Source organism: Leptopilina heterotoma, unplaced genomic scaffold (assembly GCF_015476425.1).
Source record: "Leptopilina heterotoma isolate Lh14 unplaced genomic scaffold, ASM1547642v1 Lhet_95, whole genome shotgun sequence".
In the NCBI taxonomy this organism is placed as follows: domain Eukaryota; kingdom Metazoa; phylum Arthropoda; class Insecta; order Hymenoptera; family Figitidae; genus Leptopilina; species Leptopilina heterotoma.
In genome coordinates, this window is record NW_025111202.1 from 1,687,585 (window position 1) to 1,709,989 (window position 22,405).

Genomic DNA, 22,405 nt, shown 5'->3' on the forward strand with positions numbered 1-22,405 from the left:
TATCTCTATGATATATCACGCACAAATTCGATTATTTTCTCGTTAACGAAAATCTTTTTCTGAAATATCAATTAAGAAATGATTACGTTAACAACACAATCCAGCATGTTCACAGAACCATTCAATCATATGTGCACATAATAATTAATGGCGATTTCACCAGTATTTAAATGTGCAATAGTATTTTATTATATATATAATTTTGATGAAAAGTTAATATCTTTTCAGAGGAAGATTATTATCATGTTTAAAAGTATGCAATATTTCTATTGGTTCTTGAGATTTAATAAAGTTACTACATATAGGGAAAATGTGACAAACAATTGCTACAAACAAACAAGAGACAAATTTTTTTTATAAAATAAAGTTGTTTATTTCCTCCTTATTCTCATTTTAATCACACCATTCATTTGTTTCGTATCTGCTTCCACTCGACCGATCTTTGATTCCCTCTAATAAATTTGGGACAAGATTTCTCGAAAAGAGGAGAAAAAAATAGTTTATCGAAATATCGTAAATTTTGAGCCTTTGTTACAATATTTTTGCAAATTTCAGATTTTCTTACGGTGTTTGCATTTTATTTCTAATTGTTATTTTCAACTTTTACAAAATAAAGTCAGGGTTGCCACAAGATCTGAAAACCTGGAAAAGTCAGGAAATTTTGATCGCAATCCTGGGAAATTGTTGTTTTCTAAAGTTATTGTGTTTATTCTTGAAATCTAATTTCACTTAAATATTTCAAAATTATAATTCAATTTTAAAAGAGTTTGCATTTACAATTTTCATAAATAGACGAACTTCAAAAGGTTTTAAGTTAAAATTTTAGAAAATTTCAATATTGAATGAATAAATTAAATAATAAAATACCATAAGAATTCTATTATTTACAAATTTTTTATTTGTATGTTATTTATTTTATTTTATAAATTTCTTCGCAATAATTCATTTATTTTCATGACGAAGAACATTTTTTACCAGGAATTCAATTATTTTTATAAATAATAAAATTCTATATAGGTTTTCAATTATTTTCGTAAATAATAAAACTCATTGCAGAATTTCAATTATTTTTATTACCCTTTTAATAGGATTTCTCGAAAATGTAATTATTTTTAAAAATTTTATTAAAATTCATCAAAGAAATTGAATTATTTTAAACAATCTTCCTATAATTTATTTATTAGAATTTAAGTATTATAATGTCAATACATTTTTAATTAAATTTCTTAAAAGAATTAAATTATTTTCTAAAATATTTTAATGAAATTTTTTTTAACAATTCAATTTTTTTTTCAAAATAATTTTTATAAAATTCTTCGTAGAAATTTAATTAATTTCAATAAAATTTCACAAAAGAATTCAATTAGAAATATATTTTTAAAATTCGTCTCAAGAACTCAATAATTTTCACTATAGTGAAATTCAGAAATTCAGAAATTCAATTATGGTAAAAAGTTTAAATAAATTCTGGGCAAAATTTCAATTATCTTTATAAATAAAATTCTTAATTTAATTAAATTAATATTTCTTAATTAATTTAATTAATAATTTAAATTAGTGACTGACTTTTCGCTTTAGAATTTGCAGATTTTACTAATAAATAGTAGTTTCTACTAATTTAATAGTAAAATTTACTATTTTACTTATAAATAATTGAATTTTGAAAAAGTTTCAAATTATAATCTTTGAAATTTTGAATTTTCCATACTTTTAACTGAAAATTGTGCAGATTTTATTTTTTTAAAAAAGTTTATTGAAACTTTTTTGAAATTATTTCAAGTTTTTATTTTCAAACATAATTATATTTAATTGAAGAATTTCCGAATAATCGATGATATTTCGTAAAATTGAATTGTAAACAAAACAATTTGAAAATTTTCAAAGAAATTTTTCAAAAATTATTAAAAATAATTAATTTAAAAAATGAATTTTATTTAAAAATTTGAGAAAATAATTATTGGATTGAAATGAGAATAATTTTGATGAAGTTACAGTAACAATATTCTTATAAAATAATGATTTTATCAGTCGATCATCTTTAATTATTATAAAACATGAAGATATCGATTGCTCCGAGTCTTCGACTCGGAGTGATCGATTTCTTCATATTTTATAACAATTTTTTAAAAATTGTTTAATTTAAAAAAGGTTTGAATTTGAATGTTTTGAAAATCTTAATTCTTATGGAAAAATAATAATGATTAAAATTAAATATTTATTTAAAAAAGAAGCAACAGAACATTTTTCTGTGTAATAATTTTTCAACTGAATGAGAATATTCTTTAAGTCAAAAAGAAGTAAGAATTTTGTCTAAAATTCAAGGGAAAGTCAGGGAAAAACAAAATTAAAGTCTTTTTATCAGCAAATGTAGTTTTAAAACCCGTTTTTTAACCTGGAAAACCTGAAAAAGTCAGGGAATTTGAAATGAGGAAAAGCGTGGCAACCCTGAAAGTGAAACAGTTGAAAATTTGTAACAAAAATGTGTTAAATTACGACATTAGGATAAAATATTTTTGATGAAATTTATATGGAAAATGAAAGGTTTAGGAGCAATTTTACAAATGACCATGAACCACTTTATCCTTGGTATGTGAGAAGATCTGTGTGAGCGCAAAGTGCACAGACAAAATAAAAATACTTGGAGCGAGGGTGGCGACGAGAATAGGGTGGCAGTGAGGAGAAGGGAGGGCCTCTTCTGGGGCCCGGCCCGGAGGAGAAAGAAAGCAGAAACCAAGTCGACTTTTTACTTTTTCTATCCTTGTCAAGCGGGGACTAGACTTGATGTCGCACACAAGCGCGTCGTAAAGCCAACCGCTGGCCTCTTTTTCAGGATTTATTAGCAAAGTTAATTAATAGGCTATCGCTGTGATCACTAAATTAGCATTCACAAGCTCTACCCCTAAATTACATTGAGTTTTTATGACCAATTTGATTGAATTTTTAAACTTTGTATTCATATATTATATTTAGTTCTGTAATTATTTATAACGGAAAAGTCTAATGTCTAAAGTATTTCTGTGAATTATTTCCCCCAAATTATACTTTCAAGTTTATAGATGAGTCATTATTTAAACAATTTAAACTTTTTCGATCTATTTCATTTTAGGTTTGTTGATGTTTGATGACAGGCTTTAAACTTATTTCTCTAGAAGTCAATTGAACGCTATTGCAATTGAGGGTAAAATCAAGAGCAACGTTTACACTGGGACAACAGTTTTCCTTAGGTTTTTCATCCAATTTGGAGATGAGATCCTCCACTGATTTTCTATTTTCCTCTGAACTGGAATTACTTGACTCTTGCATTTCGTCCTTTCCAATGAGACCGCAATCCGGTTGTCCATGATACTTCATCGCAATGCGAATCGTGTGAGTCACTTCCGGACTGGGATCACGAGGAGTTCTTGTTACTTCTGTTTTTTTGCGTAGAGTAATACGTAAATTCTCCGAAATTTTCGAGCAAATACAGTCACTGTCCTCCTCATCCTCTGAACTCTCAGTTTGCTTTATTCCTATCAAATAATATATTTATTACTTTTTGTTTAAAAAAACAGTAAACATTCATTTTAAAAATCAAGACAGTAATCAAGAATTATTCAAAAAAGGGAACAAAAATGTTTTAAAGAAAGTAAACGTTATTGATTGCCTTCCAACAGGCGTTAAAGTTTGCGCGCCTGAATACCTGCAACCCAAACAGCATCTGTGTCTGATAATAAAGGAGCATTTCGAATTCTTGAATTTCTTGAATTTTCATTATTAATTTTTTATTAATATTTTGATTCAAAGTTTATTTCTTAATAGGACCATTTTATGTACCTACTCATTTTTCTAAGCACTTTATTTTAATGAAATCTACAGATGATAATTAATTACAGTAAATAATTGTAAAGAAAAAAAGTTTTGATGTAAATCAAAATACATATTATTAAGTTTGCAATTTAAAATATCGTTGACAGTATTGTTGGAAGGATTTATTGTCATTTTGAGTTTTAGTATTTTTATTTTGAATGTTTATACCTTTAATGATATTTCTCGTGCACTTCTCGAGGGTCGCTGGTTTCTTCGTGCACGCCAACAATTTAATACCTTGTTGTTTTCGAGCTTTACGAACTTTCTTAACAGGTTCAACGTTCACAACGCATTTTTCCTTTTCCCGTTTCTCAGTAACTTGAGTGACTCGCTCCAAAAGTTCTTTTCCAATTTCGTTATTTTTTTCAGCAAAATTTTCATCAATCCTTTTACAAGGAACATTTGATAGGGAATCAATTAGAGGTACCGAAGTTTCAGGAAGTTCCAAAGAAGTTATTGTTAAGAATGCCGGCCTCTCACTTCTCAGTTGTTTAAGCCATGACCTATAACTACTGTAAAATATTCCATTCAGATTACTTCTAAAAAAGAAAGGTTATAAAGAAACTTGTTCATAATACTTTGTGAAGTCTTTACAATTTGATTATTACTGATTTGACAGGTTTGATTTTGTTTTATTTGATTTCTCGCGTTAAAAAAATCGTAAATATGATAGAGAAGAAGAAAAGCGAGCAACAAAGTTAAATCGAGGTATTTTGCAAGTAATGAGATGTGAACTGCAATAAACTTGGTAACCTTGCCCGCTTAAGGCTTTGGGGGTCAGCTTCAAAGCGCAATATACACCCTAGGTTCAAGGCGCATACTTGGTTTCTACTCTCACAACTCAAGAAAGAGAAGATGAACCGTCGAAGATAATAATATGATTCTCCGATGACTTATAAACGCGCTCGTATTTTAATGCACGCTTTAATAATGCGATAATGCGCGCACACCGACATTAAATCGGATACAGAGCTTTATTAAGTCGTGCATCTAGCCGGCCATTAAATTTTAGTGCATTTAATTGCAGGTTACCACAACACTAACGATCATTTTCATTTTCTTAACACACGTTTCAAAATTATTCTTTCAACAAATATTAAAAGAAAGAAATAAATTAATCAGATTTTGCAAAAAAATATTTTCTGTAAACAATAATATATTTTTTGTCATTTTTATTTTTTTTTGGTTTTAAACTTTCAGTAATATTAGAAACTTTTATAGACCTCTCAACATTGACAATATAGAAATGAGAATGTAAAAAACTTAAAATCTTCAAAAAGCAGACTTTAAAATATGAAAGAATATGAAGTTTCAATACCTGGAAGTTCCACGCCCCGAAAAAAAGTAATTATTACTGGTATGACAGGAATGTTTTATAGGAGGTCCTGTGTGAGGACGATCTCTGGCGCTTTTTGGGTCCTCTAATCTAAGGCGCCTAATGTATAATCCTGGCACCTCATCTACAAAATGACTTCTTCCGTATGAAGCCACTTTTTTTTCTTCAATTTATTTATTAATATCACCTTTTCCTGAAAATAGATTTCATTATTTTCTTTTATCTTTTATCTAATTTTTTTTATTACACTGAAATTGTCTAAAAGCAGAAATTTTCTTATGATCAAAAATTAGTAAATTAAAATATGTTCAGAATGCAAAATCTCAAAAAGTAAAGTTTGTAAATAATAATATTGATATAGGTTATATTGTGCTACATCCATATCTTCTCGATCAGTTTGATATCGTGTTACAAAAGGTGATGCCGATTTAAAACGATCTTTGCGTACAACTTCAAAATCATTTTTCCACTTGTGTAACTCGGAATATTATGAAATATTAATGAGACCAGCTTCCGAATTCAAAGAAGAAAGAAGTGAAAATTATGATTACTATCTTTCCCACTGTACAAAATATAATTGTTGCAATTTTTAATAAACATCTTTTTTCGTTTCAATAACGTACTATACTCTGTGAATTTGATCGAAAAATAATTAAATTTTTCCTATGGTATACAAATTCGTTTAGAATGATTTCTCGGTAAAAAAAACACACATAGCTTTTAATCGACTTAAATTTAAGATCATATTACAAGCGACTTTATTTGATCTAATCATTAAAATTCGAGAATATTTTACAGGCTTCTTTATTGGAATGCTATTTATTAGAAGATTGGGAAATCATTGAAGCATAACTCTTAACAGGTTTGAAAAGTACCAAGTCAGTAAAATTTAAAATATACATTGAAAGATTGTATACCACACTGAGATTAATAGATTCGGTCTACAAATTTGAGCAGAGAGATATTTTTAATGAAAACTTTATTTTTAAAAGCTAAACTGTAGCAAAAATAATTTTCGAAATTATTTAAAGTTTTTCAATTCTTGAAGATAAACAAGTGCTCAAAGTATCTTCTTTTATTCATAAATAAAACTTTTGGAATTTTCCCACGTAAATAGTGAAAAAAAGAAGTTTCTTTATAAATGCGGATCAATATTGCGAGAACTAAGAGTGAGAATAATAGAAGGCAATTTTCTTTATCAAAAGTTGTTTCGGTGGTGATGTCTCGCAGATTTATGCTTAAAGAGAAGAGTAAAAATGTTTATATTTAATATTCGACATTTCAAGAGAACTAAATGTATTTATTAGCAATTTTGAAAGATGACCGCAACCCCCAATAATTATATAATCCGGCGGCTTATTCAACATACTGTCATGAGAAACAATATACCGTTTCTATTTTTTATAGCTGTTGAAATTTCGTATTTTTTGGCTCGTCTTTTAAAATGAAAATTTCTAAAATCAAAAGTCGATCTCATTGGTGGCTTAAGGCAATTCAGTTTGTACCTAGTAATTTAATTCTGTATTCCGCGAAAGACGAAATAGGCGACGATAATTGGCCAAATTGGCAACCCTGCCAATCAATTGCCAAATATCAAGGACCCCGCGTGCCTCGCGGTTCCGGTCTCGCATTTTTGTCATTTTTTTTCTCTTATTTTTCTCATTTTGCTAGAAGATCAACATTACTAGGGAGCAGCAGCCAGAATCGCACACTATTTCGCGAATTCTCTCGTCCTAGAATCTTAAAATTTAGAAACGAAATTTCCAGGAAATAAAACGAGAGCCAGTTTAAATTCTAAACTCCCTTGTTCCAGATTTCATCCTATTTTTTCTTTTTCTCTTCTTTTCTGTTCTGTTCCCTTCCACCGTCGTTAACCGTCGTCCACTCACCTCCGAAAAGAGCTTACGCAACCGATCTGCTTCGATGCTCTCGAACGGGCTTTGTTCAGATCCACGTGAGAGACTCAATCGACTTTAATTTATTTAATCTCTCCCGACGCGACGGCACCTCGACCTCGAAAAAGCAAACTTGAAATTACGCTCAAATCACTCGCACTACTTCAGCGAAACAAGCGACTAAATCAGTATTGACGTTTCAGCTTAATTTGTAATATCTTAAGTGACAAGCAGCTTGATCCTAGAAATTGTGCGTCTTTCTCTAAGCAGTCAAAAGTTAAACAAAACGAGTCCGATTATCTTTATTTCAAACTTCTTAGAACAAGACGCACATCTTGCGCTCGAAAATTAGATTAGATGCCGGCCGTTTGAATACTTGATTTTAATTGAAAATTAAAAGATTAACAAAAGGAATAAAACTTACCTTAACAATAGAATTTTAGAGAAAAATGTTTATTAATATGAGCAGTTACCAGGAAAGAAGTTGAAAGTATACTGGCGTGCATTCGGCACCCTCAGCCAAAAGCAACCCTCGCGGAACTCGTGTTATTATCGAATAACTATGCTTTCTATACGATCCTGTGCATGCGAACTTAACTGTAGTCGTGTTAACCGATGTAAACAGTTAAACAATGTACACTTTCAACGAATTCTGAGCATCCACCTACATTACTGAATCTCACTTGAAGGAATTTTACTATTTTCTATTTGCAATTATTGGAAACTAGTTGTTATCGAGAAAGGTTTTCTATATTTAGCAAGAAAAAATATGTTATATATATTTATCAACTTCTTTTCTATGTTGAAAAAATAATATATATTTTCCATTTTTATTCCTTATTAATAGAATCGTAATTTGATTGAGAAAAGACGAGAAATTCGTAAATTGTACGATACAATTTGGATAATTTTAGAGAAATTACGAATGATATTGCAGAAATTCAATTATGTTCAAATATTTTTAAAAATCCTTATCAAAATTTCAATTATCTTTAGAAATAAATAAATTCTTCTCCGAAATTCAATGATTTTCAATATCTACTATTTTCATAAAATGTTCCAAGAGAATTTAATTATTATCAAAAGATAATATTTATGTTTTATAGTTATGAAAAATTTAATAAATTTATAGTTTTAAGTAAAAAATGTTCTCTTCTTTGACTCGGACTGCGATTATATTTTTCTTCCAAAACCCATACCACACCCCTGGTATGAAAGAAAAGATATCAATGACTGACAATTTAGTTGAAAAGTGTTAATAAAAATAAAGCTTATCAGAACAAAAGGTAGTTTTAATGGAACTGAAATGATTAGAAGGCCAATCGACCCACTGGCAGCCTCGCTATTCGTGTGATAATAATTGTCCGCAAACTAGGTGCTGCTTCGGACAGACTGCTCATTCCTGTGTGCCTGGCACGAAGAGCTTTTCAAGCAAGCACACCTTTAGAAACATGTTTCATGTTATTAAGATAGTTTCCCGTATTTTTATAACGCAATAATAAATAACCTTTTCGGAAATAAAAATCCGAATAATATGAATATTTCACTAGAGGTGAGGGTAAAATCAATCAAATTGATTGATTTTTAGAATAGAAGATTCCTCACAGGGGAAATATCGATTACAGACAACAATTATTAAGTTTTGAATGACTTCACAGCCCGTAAAATCGAGAATATTACTTGACGAGACTTGTTTACAATGAATTTATGAACCAAATTTGCGGGTACTATATTTCCAAATAATTTTTCTCGCGTGCTTCTACAATGTCTTAACGACTTGTTTAAACGTAAGGTAACCCTCGTTGTTGTTGTTCAAGACAGTGCTTAGACTCTTAGAGTTTAAGGTTCCGTTTCAAAAATTCATTGTCAACGTAATAAAACTTTTATCATTAGTTTTCACTTTTTATAATATAAAAAAAAGTGTTTAATTCAAAGTTCATCGTTTTTGAAAATCAATTATGTAGTATAGAATTTTTATTATTTATGTTAAACGAAGCTTATGGCACTTTTTAGAGGAGGAACCCTCTCGTGGGTGATTGAGCTCGGAAATTACGATCTGTTTCCCCTTCATATATGTAATATCTTCTTTCCTTTCTCCTCACCACCAACCAGTATTTTCTCTTACTTTTTTATTTAATGGCTCGTAAAGAAACAGTTGTTATTTGTTTGCAAAGTGAATTGCTTTCTGTCATTTGTTTTGTTCCTCAGGGATGGTGATTACAACAAAAATACACACCAAACACAAATCAACATTCAATACTATAAGAAATATTATTTTTTTTTTTTTTTGAAAATTTCTCAAAGATTTTTCTAGTCTTACTTTAAATCAGACTATTGGATTTTTTAAGCATGAAAGAAAGTTCAGTTGGAGATCAGAAATGACTTGAAATGCGATTAGGCTTGCAAAAGTTGTGCTCTGTAAATCAAGGGACAAAAATTCCAGGCCTTTGATCTTTGAAAGTCTCAAATGGCCAGAGGTAGGCTTGTTGGCACAAAGAACTTGCAAGCTCGCCACCCCTAGTTGAACGAAATCGTGAGTCACATCTTGAACACACTATATACATTCCAATCAGAATAGTTCCTTGAATTTTCCATTCCATTTTCTTTTTAACGAATGGAAAATTTTAATAATTTAAAATTACTAGCAATTGTAATCTTGATTTTAATTTATCTCAAATAACACGTACATTTTACTTGAAATGTAAGCCTAATTCAAATTTAATTCTAAATTCAAACTTAAGTTTAATTTTATGTTGCGCGTAAATTTAAATTAAATTTCTCACCGGGATTAAATTAAATTTAATTCTAAATTTAAATTCCTTACTCTAAATCTAAATCTAAAATTGCAGAATAAATTTAATAAAAAATTTAATTAAACTAATAAATAAAAGTAAATAAATTTGAATATTTTAAGTTGGAAAAATTTATGATTGATAGGATTGTAGGTGTAGAGAGAAGAAGTTTTTCGATTTGAAGCATAAAGTTCAAGTCTTATGCGGTTGGTCAGGAAAACTTGACGAGGCAAAAGCGGGCAAAAGCAGGCGAAAGTTATGTCGTTCTAATGTAACACTACTACAAAGAAGTCTTTCTCAATTTCCTAAGCTCACCTAATTCCCATGTTTCCCCTCCGGGAACCATTATGTCGATCTCTTCACTCTGAAATCTACTTTCGGTGTGACGAAAAAAAAGAAATGACTCGTAGAACTTCTAACGACCACTAAATATATTTATCGTTAGGGTAGGTTATATGTGCATCTGAAGAAGGGAGAAACCTAATTCATAGTTGGAATCCCTAATAGTAGAAGATAATTCTCCCATCTCACTGACCATGACAAATTTCTCATTTCCACAGTTCCTCTATGTTTTGTAACATTCAACATTAAAAATTTGGTCTTGTATTTTAATTATACATTCGTCTTTTAAGAAAATGATTTTCTGTTAATATATCAAGTATTAAAATAGGTATTAAAAAGTAATTTTCGAAAGAGTCAATTTTACAGGAATGACTATGGCGCCTAAAAGCGCTACTATAGTAAACATGAGAAAATTTTTAAAGAATAAAAAAAAACTGTCATCCCTAGGTTTTGGTTTATGATTTTAAAAGAAAGGAGAATGCTTGAGGGCTTTTCAATCTTCAGTTTAGCACTTTTGGCAAATTCTTTCTCTCAATTATTTTCTTCTCTTTTTTCGGGCATTTGAGGCCACACGTTGTTCACTTTACGCGAAACTTCCTACAAGCGATTAGAGGGCGGACATTTTTGTGGATCGCCTGACTAATTATCTACAATTGCCGGAAACACTATATGCTCAGCTCCTAACACGAATATACTCTCACTAAACGAAAAGTATTTCTTACAATTTTTTGAATATACGTAAATCCATAAATTCTAACTTTTGATGCACAGTCGAAAGATTTTCGTTGCGTGTTATACATATGTTGCAAACATAGTTGTATATTTGTGAAGTAAGAATTATGATTAACTGAACAACTTTTGAGAATTCATTCTTAAAGATTAACTTGGAAAATTTATTTTAAATTTATTTTTTATGGGTAACATTTAAAACTCTTGTTTCTGTAAAGGAGGTAAAATGTTCGCACTTTTTTCGGTAAATCAATATCTTCTCCGATAAGATAATACAGAAGTATTAAAAGTCCTAAGTTTGCGTTGGTTATGGATTATAGAAGAACTAACCGTTCCCAATATGAAGTCAATTAAGGAGTAGGGAATGGTAGGAAAAAATAAAGATCGCAATCAATCCTAATGGTGAAAGGGGACAGAGGGAAAAAGTGGGAACAAGTGGGAAAAAGAATCTCTGCTAGTTTCTCAAGTTTGAAGTTGGCCAATGGTGGCGCTCTCTGGCGAGTTTGTCTCCAATCAATACTCACGTGTATGAGGGTCGAGATAGGGATTAGGGTGCGGCGTCGTGGTCAGGGGGTGAGACTATAGGGGCGAAATTGGAGTGGAAGGGGCAAGAGGGTCGATGCAGCGCTGGACCAAGGTCCACTCTCACTTACCTCGGAAGGGAAGGAGAAAATTTGAGATAAGGACAGAGAGCAATGAATCTCGTGGGCGGCGAAAGGGGTGAAGGGCGAAGGGACGCAATGAGAGAGAGACAGAGGAAATGGAGAAAGAGAGAGTGAGTACAACAGTGAGAGCGAATCGAGAGTGAGAGCACTCCCAGGAAACCAAGGGGTGAGAATTCCAAAGGGTTCTCTCCTCTTGGAGAAAGTGAACGCGATGGTTCTCATTTCGAAGATTCAATGCTCCGCGGATTCATTCTTTTATCTTCATTTATATGTTAATACGTTATATATTTCTACAAAGTATATATTTAAGAGACAAATGGAACAGAAAGAAGATGAATTTAAAATCCGTTTTGTAATTTTTTTTCAGTGAACTGTCCTATTAACTTTAAACTTTTTAAACTCAGCTAAATCAGTACAAATAAATATAATAAATTGAATTGTTTCGAAGGATTTATTAAAATTTTAGAATATAATTGAATTCTTTTGAAATATTTTATATCGAATTAAGATAATAATACGTAGTGAATTCTTTCGTGAATTTTTTTGAAAATAATTGAAAAATTTATCATTTATTAAAATTTTTGAAATTAATAAACTTGAATGATTTAGTTTAGTTAATATTTGAATTTTTTTAAATTTTGAACCTGAAATTATTCAGATTTTTTATCTTTTAATAACTATTGTCAAGTAAGCAAAAACTAATACCTAATTATTATATTCTGATATTCATTATGTTTAAAAGTTTTAAAAGTGACTATTTTAAAATGCTTGTTTTTGCAATTATGATGATTTAAAACAAAGTTCACTTCGAAAGTATTTTATTTTACTTGGCAAGTGTACTTTGAAATAATATTTTTGGAAGAAAACTCTTATTTCTAAAATATAGTTATTGATAAAAGCAGAAACTGTTAAACGAGCATGCAATTATGCTTTTCGCGTCGACCTCAATAATGATGATTTTCACGCTTAAAAGAACATATTTCTGCAATTTTTTTTCAAAATTTCGTTATTACTCCGTAACACGCAACTGAAAATATGCCCATTTCTTAAAATACTCACTAGTCAGGATGTTGTTATATTTATATTCGTCATCTAGTTAAAATTTCTCACTTTATTTTATATTTTTAAGTAAATGTATAATTTCAAGTGAATTATTAAATGCATATAGCATTTTAATTTAAATTTATAATAATCGAGAGAAAAGTCCGTACTTCTTTTTTCGTATTTTTTTTTTTTTTTTTTTTTTTTTTTATTTAAGAAACGAAATTCTTTGTGCGGAGGGAAAATTCTGGCAAAATACACGAACGTCCCTTAGCGTCTCGTAGGTGGAGAATGGGAAATGGAAAAAAGAGGAGAATGCAAATGGACCGACTGGGTGAGTTTTTCCAGTGTGTCTTCGTATGGATTTGCGTGTGCTCGAGTGTATAAAGTATCGCACGGACAGCCTACATTTATACTGCGGCGCGTACATGAAAACGTATTTGAGAAAGTATGGAGTCCTCCTCGTGAGGCACTACTAAAATTGACCGTCTCCCTCAGTGACTCTCAACTTTCTCGATATAAGAATTTTTTAGGGTTTTAAATTTCAATATTCCTCTCTTATGTCGGGTCTATTCTCGCACGTGAATGTAATTTTCAATATTTTCTGCAGTTCGATAGATGCTTCGTTCGTAGAAATAGTAAAAAAGTCGGTAACAGTAGTACGAGCAGGCGTAAGGTCAGCCTTGGGTGCTAGAGATATTCTTACGTCAGAAGGAATTTTGCAGAAATTTCCCAGTTTTCTAGATTCTGGTAAGACTAGACGTTAGATTTTCTTTTAAATAGGTAGGTCAATAGTTTATCGATGGCGAGATTCAGGAGATTTGTTGAATAGTAAAAAAATGAGTAAAACTGTCCCTTTAAATTGAAGAGCTTAAAGAAACTTAAAGTGCTATATGGAGAGAATGATTTTAGGTCAGTTTTCCGCTTATTGAGTTGAAATTTTCTGCAGGTTCATCAACATCAAAGTGAACATGTGCTATACATGCAAGGTGGAATTAGAAAGTCAGTGAGTGCATTCTTCCATAATATGTAAGGGTTGGAGAGGCGAAAAGGGTGATTTCGAAAGGGTGGTGCGTGCGTTCGAGGGGTGAGTTTCGGAACACAATGTCCGGCATGGTCCAGCCGTCGGAGATGCGAGTATTGATCTAGCTTTGCTTCTCCGCCGCTTCCTTTGCTTCCTCTCCGACCCTCCATGAACACCCCTACGTGTTTCTGGGAGTTGAGCAAAGAGGGTGAGTCCAAAGTCCAGCATTCCGAGCTGCCCCAAAACCAGGAATAGCGTTCACTCTCGCTCATGCCTCTTCCTTCCTCGCCCTCATCCTCTTTCACCTCCTTCGTCATTGCCCCTACCTTTATTCCTAGCTGCTTCACCTCTTATATGTTAGATAGGCGCAAGTGGGCGCAAGCGGTGCTCAGACAGAAACTCGACAGAAACTTGCCTCAAAAACAAATAGTGCTTTTCTCCAATCTTTAATTTTAGAAATGAAAAAAGAAACATGAACATGTTAGAATATATATTTGACATGGATAGAGTTGCAAATTCAGGTTTCGCAAACATTGCAACAAATTTTTCAAGCGTATGAACAGAATCGGTTCGCGACAGTGAAAAATGGTTAGAGATAAGTTCACTATAGAGTTGGTCGGATCCGGATAAATCCGCTATGAAGTCACAAATCTACCTTGGAGTGCTATAAGATTACTATTAATTTATAGGGTCTGCAGACAAATGTTTTAGAAATAAAAATTAAATTTCCTAATTTCTTATTTTTATAAACGCGAAGCAAACTTGTCTTTTTTACTTAAATATATATCTTTAGACTTCTATTCGCACAATAGTAGGGAGACCATCAATCATCGCACTATTGTCCACTTTATCACCCATTGCGTAAACCTAGCATCATTTAATTGTTGTAAAATGAAGAGTAATTTTTTAATTTTCTAATTAAAAGTGATTTAAAGATAAGAAAACATGGGTTAGGAAATTAATTAACACCTCGCGAGAGATTACTCCGAGTTTATAGGCCCTTTAAACTGGAATGAATGAACCATTTGACTCGGGAGTAGGGCTTGCAGAGTCCTTGAAGAAGGTCTTGAAATAGAATGTGCAGGATTAAGATAATAGTCTCGGGAGGGATGCGAAGGCGAAGGCGAAGGCGAAGGCGAAGGAGCCACGAAGGCAAAAACGAGAACGATATGATGTGGGTCAAAGTCGCAGGGACTGGGGCTCCTTCTCGGTTGCTGATCTTAGGACCGAAGACCTTTACACCCTTTTTTCCATGGATCGATAAGAGCATTATCTAACTTTCATTTACAAAAATGGGATCCAATTTTATATCACAATGAAAGAGATGAATCAAAAGATACGCACTGAAATAAAAAGATTTTAACCATTTTTATTTTAATTTCCACTGTTCCAAAAACCCTGAAATCTCAATTTGAGAGAAAAAATGTAAATAATTAAATCTACATAAATATTCAATCAGCTAGTAAAACACACGATTCTGTCATAAGTATATGGATTTAATTTCACTAAGAAATCGTCGACAAAAATCGATAAATTGAAACTGGAACTTGTCTTTTGATTTTAATCTTGGAGTAAAAAAAAGTTAGTAGTTCAAGTTGGAGTTACTCGTAAATCTTCACGTGTCCAATAATTTTTTCCAATCGTGTGTAATAATTTTCAGCGCTTTTTTATATATATTCTCACTAAAATTCCTCGGATACGGGTGGCCAGCTATCGAGACAATCGTAAAGACTAATTAATCTGGCATTTCGAAAGTTGCAGAGACCACGGCTATGTATTTTCTTAAATGTATAGACGAATCGAAATCGAATGCTCGCGAGCGCGCAGCATAAATTAAATTAGCATAATTTCGGCCTTTCCGACAACAAAGTAAACCGAATACTCGCGTGTAAATTTAAGAGGATTGACATTCAATTTCGCAAACCGAGCAAAGCCCCGATACCTTTATTTCACTTCCGCGAATTGGTCTCTTGTGATAAGTTTTAATTCGAATCTTTCGTCTACTTCTACTGCGGATTTCTTTGAAGGATTTAAATGAGAGCTAAAATAATGAACCTTCCGTAAATCACTCACAATTGATTTCTTTTTCTTCAATTTCATTGTTCAATATGTTAATTTAATTCAAAGCTTAAAAAGTTTATTCAAATAGTGAAACATTTAAATCAGTAACAATATGCCTACGAACAATTTTGAACGAAAAACATGAGCAGATGAAAACAAAAGAAGGGTGAAGAAATAATAACTGAGGGGGGATATAAAAAATAGCTCGTATAGATGTAAATGTGTATTTTTGAAAAGAATGGAATAAGAGAAGCGCCTGAAGAAAAGGGAAAGTGTTTGTTTTAGAGAGTTCTTCTAAAGTGACATTCTATCCCGCTGCGTGAAATTAACTCTCTGATGCCGACAGCTCAAAAAGGAATTTCTTCGCAGAACCCTGACATGATGTTTTAGGTGAAACCGGATTCACCGGAAATTAATAGAACTCTATTTTCCAAACTGAAATTTTTACATGAGCTTTTGTTTCCGTTTTTCTATCTCATTAAACAAAATATGCTCTCGGAATAGTCTCTCCTTAATTACTTTTTCAAAATTTAAAGGAAAGAAAGAAAGTATCCTGCGCCTTTTTGTCATTAATTGCTTGCTATTTTTCAAACCGTACGTAAAGTCAAAAATTAAATGGCAGCGTTATAAAATATTTGTCTATAAATCTCTGATTTTAATAGCTATAACAGGTATAGAATAAAGTATGGAAACATTAAATTTTTTTTGGAAACTGGGCGGGTCAAAAATATTATGTGACAAAAAAAGAATCTACAATTTAACAACGAAAAAAATATCCATTCTTCGACAAAGTTGAAACAATCAACTTTGAAGAATTTCACCCTTTTCTACATATTCTGCAAAAAATACGAAATACGTTTTCACTTGAACAATAGTTATTAACTCCGAAAAAAAAGATTTTCGAAAAAAAGTCCAACTTAGTTAAACGACGAAACTATATAATAGTGAAAATAATAAAAGCGTGGCATGGCATGGGTGCCTGGGTGCGATCGTGGATTTAAGGTAGCGCCTTAGCGGCGGCATCAAAACGGCGCTAGCCTCCTCGTAAAAATTATCGGTAATAAAAAATTTTGATTTATGTTAAGTTTCTGAGAAAACAGATTGCAAACTAGTGACGGAAACTCCCTTGAGTCTGACCTTTTGCGGTAATTATTGCTTCCAGTTAGAAGAATCAAGATAATCCTTCATTTTACTTTCCTAAATTAAGGAAACAACATTTTTTCCCATTAAATTATTTTCAACCTTGAAGCAATCCAAAAATAACTTGATAAATAATTAAAAAATAATACCAGAGGGATAAAGGATGCATAAAGGATGCATTTTACAGCATCAACTAAACTATAGTATAAGTGTAAAGAGTGTCCCTAAGAAATTGGTTAAATGTTTAATTACTTTATTAAATCATAATTTAAAAGACGTTCTGTATGGAAGCAACCAATATTTAAACGAAAGCTTTAAAACTTAAGAAACTTTTAATTAAAACTTGCAAAAATGAAGCTCCTTATAACTCGATTAAAAGTTTTAAAAGTTGGTAAAATTTATAAAAAGGTGATAAGACTTTCAAAGGTTTATGAAATAATGTTTCAAGTAAAACAGTTTTTCCACTTTCTTTTGTAATTTTTCTTCCAAGAAATAACGCATAGCCAATTAAATCATATTTGTCTAAATAAATAATATATATATATATATAAATTTAAGAATCTTCTTCTTTAAATTATCTCTTCTTATTTCAATTAAAAATTAATGAAACTATTAAATATTTAATTGATTATATAGTCACAATGAAAAATGTCTTTATTTTTTATTAATTTTTTTTATGGATACAATGGCACTATGAGAACTAATTTATATCAATTATTTAACATTTAAGAATTAATTGCCTTTATTTGTCAATTTGTTTTTCGTGTTTTTATAAAAATTAAATTTATTAATTAATTTTACACAGTAACCATCAATAGATAAGTAATTTTCGCTTGTCTGCTGTTGGTAATATATTTTGCTCGATATAAAAGATTTTTACTTTATCAATATATGGTAAAAAGGATGCCTTGATGGTTTCGAACCAACTAATCTCATCAAGTTTAAAAGCGCGATAATTTGAACTACACTTTAAAAAAATTTATTTGATTCAAATAATCGATTAATTGCCTATTATCAAATAAATATTTACTTGAATCAATTAATTTTATTTTAATTAAATTATATTATATTTGCTTTAAATACTGAAATTAGTGGTTCAAATATACATTTTTTTATAATAAATAAGTAATCGGTCATTTTGATTAAATAAATTTTCTTTCAGAGTAACTTTTTGAAACTTTAAAAAATGAATATATTTAATAACTAAAAAATAATTTCTTCTATCGAAAACTATTCAATTATCCTGTATGTTATGCGGGGAATAATAAAATCACGTAAAAAGATATTATTTACCAAAATTTATTTACATAAAAACATGAATAATACCTATAAGTTTTCAACTGCTGCGAAATTTTATTTTCGATTCAGAAAATAATAATATATTGTCACAATTGGCGCAATAGATATAGTTACCAGTAGGGAAATATTAATTAATTGTTAATATATAATATATTTATATATCGTTACAACAAAATTGAAACAAACTCCCACGAGATCGGTTTATTATCAATATATTATCACGCACAGAAATTGCGACAATAATGACTGGACGTACCAATAATAATTTCTTTTCGAATAAATTTAATCTTTATAAATAGTACATGCGTAAAACATTCGTTACAATATTTACAAAATCATACATTCAGCTAAAAATAAACATTTCAAGTTATTAAGACCGTAAAAATAATAATAAAAATATTAAACATTCACATGCGTATCGAGCATTTGTAATTAATTTCTCTACTATTTGCCAATTGCACTGAGGCTCAATTATTTTATTAAAGAGACCTACTTTTTGTCAATTTTTTTTATTGCTCACATCTCTATAAACACATTTCGTTAAAATCTTTGTATAATTTTTTAAAAGCGAACAAAGGAGCTCTAGAGAGAGTGATAATTCAATCGCAGTGTCACCAATTTCTGTTAAAAGTCATTAAAAATGGCAGCGATATTTCGTACCTAACGTATACAAGTATAAATTTTTATTATTTTCAGAACACACGAATGATTCCCCCCCCCCCCTCCAAAAAAAACTCGTATCAATTAGTAATTACAATTTAATCGTTTAAAATTTTGATAAATCGACTCGGTTGGCTATACATAATATATGAAAGCAGTTTTGAACTGCAATCGCCTAAATTAAAAATCTACAAATAAAAAGCGGCAGTCTCGAAATATTTTTTTCTCCTTATTTTATCCATCAGGAAAAATAGTTTACAAAACAATGCAAAGCAATTTTTTCGATGTTCCACATCGCATGAACCGAAAAATAGTCTCAACTTCCTTCTTCATATCGTTTCTGAATTTTGACTTTATGGCACATCAAAAATAGTTTCGCCTTCTTTCTTCCACATAGAAAATATACATCACTCATTTCGTTGACCATTTAAATTTTTACACATTTGCCACATAAATAAACCTCTAGCTGATTGATTCAAGATTTCGTTCCCCAACCACGGCACAAAACTCTTTTGATGTGCGTCAATATTTGTCCCAACTGACCGGCGAACATCCTCGAACAATAAGCTTTAACAAATATCCTTATGTATACATTAACAAAGCATGTTCTCTTTTTCATTTATTGCGCGAACACTTTACTTGATTATACATTCCAATTATATTTTGTATATTTCTATAAAGTAATGGCATAAACGAGATCATTCAACCTATGCCCTGTCGTATCGCACAGGATATAAAAAGTGTCTCACACACTTCATTTTATGTGCGCCTTGCGTATTATATATACATATATGCAACATTTTCTCATTGCAAGTCAATTGTGTAAAAATGCCTCAGACACAATTGACTTGTGATCAAAAATATTATTTTCTACAATTGGCGTCAATATTATTTTGTACATGTTTCAAAAAGTTCTTTATAGTAATATTTATGTTTGATTGAAAGTTATTTTTTCTTGATTTCAAAAAAGAAAGCACACTATTCCTTCGGGAAGTATCAAAACTTTTCTTATGAGTGGTTAACAACTTTAGAGCTGAAAAGTATAAAAACTTGAAATTCGAACGAATGGAGTCAATTTTTTTTGGACACTTTTGGACTCTATATTAACCATAAATCATCTTTTATTAGTCATCTTGGTCCATTTTTGTCATTAAAAAAAACGGTTTTCCACCAGTAAAGTTGTTTTCCAATTTACAAAAAGAAACCAGTTTTGACAAGAATAAGAGCTGCGTGCACTTATTGGATTCGATTGAGCACTTTCAAAGTTGAATTTTGGAAATTTAAATCAGCTATTCGAGTGGATTTTTTTTCTTATGTCTATAATATATTTAGATTTACACCGATTGTATAAAAAAACACTTGCGACCACAAGTTCTGTATCAAAATGACATCGACTCTATATAAAGCACCTTGATTACAAAAACTTGTCATCCCCTTCACATCACGGATTGTAATTATGTTATTGAAAAATTGTCGAAATTTAAAAATTGGCCATAAAAATTGTTCGTCAAAATGATTCGATGCGTTTGGTATATATAAAGATTTCGTGTAAAGATTTGATATAAATATTTTGTATAAAAAAAGATGCACCATCATATGCGAGTATGCGACCAGTCACACTTGATTAAATATATATGTATATAAATCGGATACAAATGTGCGTCTTTTTTGTGCTATATTTCCTTTTTTCCTTTTTTTGGGTAGAGTGCACACTTTTAGGGTCAGAAGGATTTGACAACGGAGAGTCAAGCTGGCTTAAAGATTATATCACATCCTCAGTATCTCGAACGGCAGTGTTTTATACTAGCCGACATTTTAAAGTCGCTTTCTCGCGACATTGTACCTATTATTATATATAATATATCTTCTCCAATTTCCCTGTATCTCTTGTACTCGATCCAAATCTGCCTAATGGGTTCGTTCAACGTTTATTCAAAACTTGAAAAACCACGTAGAAATCGTACAATCATGCATTCGTCCGTTCATTCGCTTTGACTAAACTTTAAGCTAAAATTATTGTAATTTCGTGTCTCACAATAAGATCCTTTGAAAAAATGAATGACGACTTAGTGCTTCCACCAGCTACAGATGCAGCAATACCATCTCCTATTGGGATGGGGCTGAGTTATCTGCTACTGTCAGTGCATCGCTCTCGTCGTCAGTTGCGTGGTTTCAGCTCTTTTCGGAGGTGGGGGAGGAGGTCTTCGCTTGCCAGCAATTGAGTTAACTATGTTGATACTATTGTTCTCGTCAGCGAATCTCACGGTTGGCTGTCGAGCTGGACTCACGGCGTACTCGACTGGAGCGCTAGGATCCGTGTTGTAGACGTTCTCGTAAAGGTTATCATTTCCGTAGTGCTCCTGAACCCAGTTGGAAACGTTTGTCTCTCTGTAGTCGGCTACGGCTGGCGGAGGATCTCGAAAGCCGAGCACTTCATGCGGCGTTGTAGTTGAGTCTAATTTACACTTTTGAGCGACCTGCCACTTTTTCCTCATGACTCTTTGAAGGTCCTTCAAGAAATCTCCGGGTGGAGCTTGGTCGGACGCGGCCAGCTTTTTTGGCGATGTCAACCTGGTGCTGTCGGATCGTATGGGAGGCATGGGTTTCCTCTGCGGTAGAGCCGGACTGCCAGGTTCTTGCTGAGGTGGTAAGTTGAAGGTGATCTTCTTGATGGATCCAGTTTTTGACTTTGGAGAAATTGGAGGCTCTTGAATCGTGACCCTCCGCTGGGACTGAGGACTTGAGGAGGCTTTCAGTTCCGCCAGGTAAGGTGGTGTCGCATAGTGACTCGTGGTTTGCTTGAGAGCACTTCGCCTGACGGTGTCCATGTTCGGATTTGGCCTTATCGACTGAAGAGAATTCTGATGACCGGCGTAGATCAATTCAGTCTTGGAGTTTTGCCTCGAGAGCTGTTGGTTGATATGATTCGCTGAGCCGTAAGCTGGCGGTGGTACGAACGGCGGTGGAGAGCCGAAGCTGGGAGAGCTGGGGGTGTAGGTTGGCGTGCTGCAATTCGAGTCTGAGAACGAGTTGTGAGGGGAAGAGTTACCTATACTGTTGGTGTGACCTGGATTGTAAATTTGATTGTTCTGCGTGGGAGATACACAGTTTTGATTCATCATGATGGAGTTTGTACCCAAGTAAATTTGATTTACAGGCCTTGCTGCGGCGTGAGTTGGTGTACTGTTTGGAGAGAGGGAATTTGTGGGGGTGGATTGTTTGGGTTTGGCACGACGAATTGTTCCGGTTTCACCGACGAGAGGACTTGGCGGAGGCGGCAACGAGGCAAGACTCAGAGACGAGCCACTCAGGTCTGGAGAGTTGCAGGATGGTAATTCTCCGGGTGCAGGCGGTGGAGGAAGGGAATCCAGAGACAGATTCGATCGGAACATCTCCGGCGGTGGAGGAGGTAGAGGTTCACTGTCTGATTCAACTTCTTCCAGTACTCTTGATGGTGAAGGAGGTGGTGGTGGTAGAGACGTTATGGAGTCCATCTGCAATGAAAATTGATTATTATTAATCAGATGAGTGGATTTGAATTGAGAATTGCTTTTTTAGAAGCCAAAATTTCCTAC

General features: G+C 32.1%; 3 protein-coding genes across 5 annotated transcripts in view; 1 reads left to right on the forward strand and 2 right to left on the reverse strand.

Moving 5' to 3' along the window:
* The window catches only part of LOC122512160 (aquaporin-like), a 151,114-nt gene that overhangs the window by 16,264 nt on the left and 112,445 nt on the right, over positions 1-22,405 (forward strand). The window lies entirely within an intron of this gene.
* Positions 2,452-10,215, reverse strand: LOC122512176. Its single transcript, XM_043627883.1, has 4 exons — positions 10,185-10,215; positions 5,165-5,345; positions 4,015-4,358; positions 2,452-3,509 (listed from the first exon to the last, which is right to left on the reverse strand). Exons 1-4 carry the CDS (start codon positions 10,213-10,215, stop codon positions 3,103-3,105), a joined length of 963 nt encoding a protein of 320 aa, XP_043483818.1. The 3' UTR covers positions 2,452-3,102.
* Positions 18,155-22,405, reverse strand: part of LOC122512157 (amyloid beta A4 precursor protein-binding family B member 1-interacting protein) — a 61,987-nt gene continuing 57,736 nt past the window's right edge. For all 3 annotated transcript variants that reach the window (XM_043627857.1, XM_043627858.1, XM_043627859.1), the window contains one exon: positions 18,155-22,324. In XM_043627857.1, the coding sequence (XP_043483792.1) occupies positions 20,969-22,324 (1,356 nt within the window). In that variant the 3' untranslated portion in view covers positions 18,155-20,968. The remainder of the gene's footprint in view (positions 22,325-22,405) is intronic.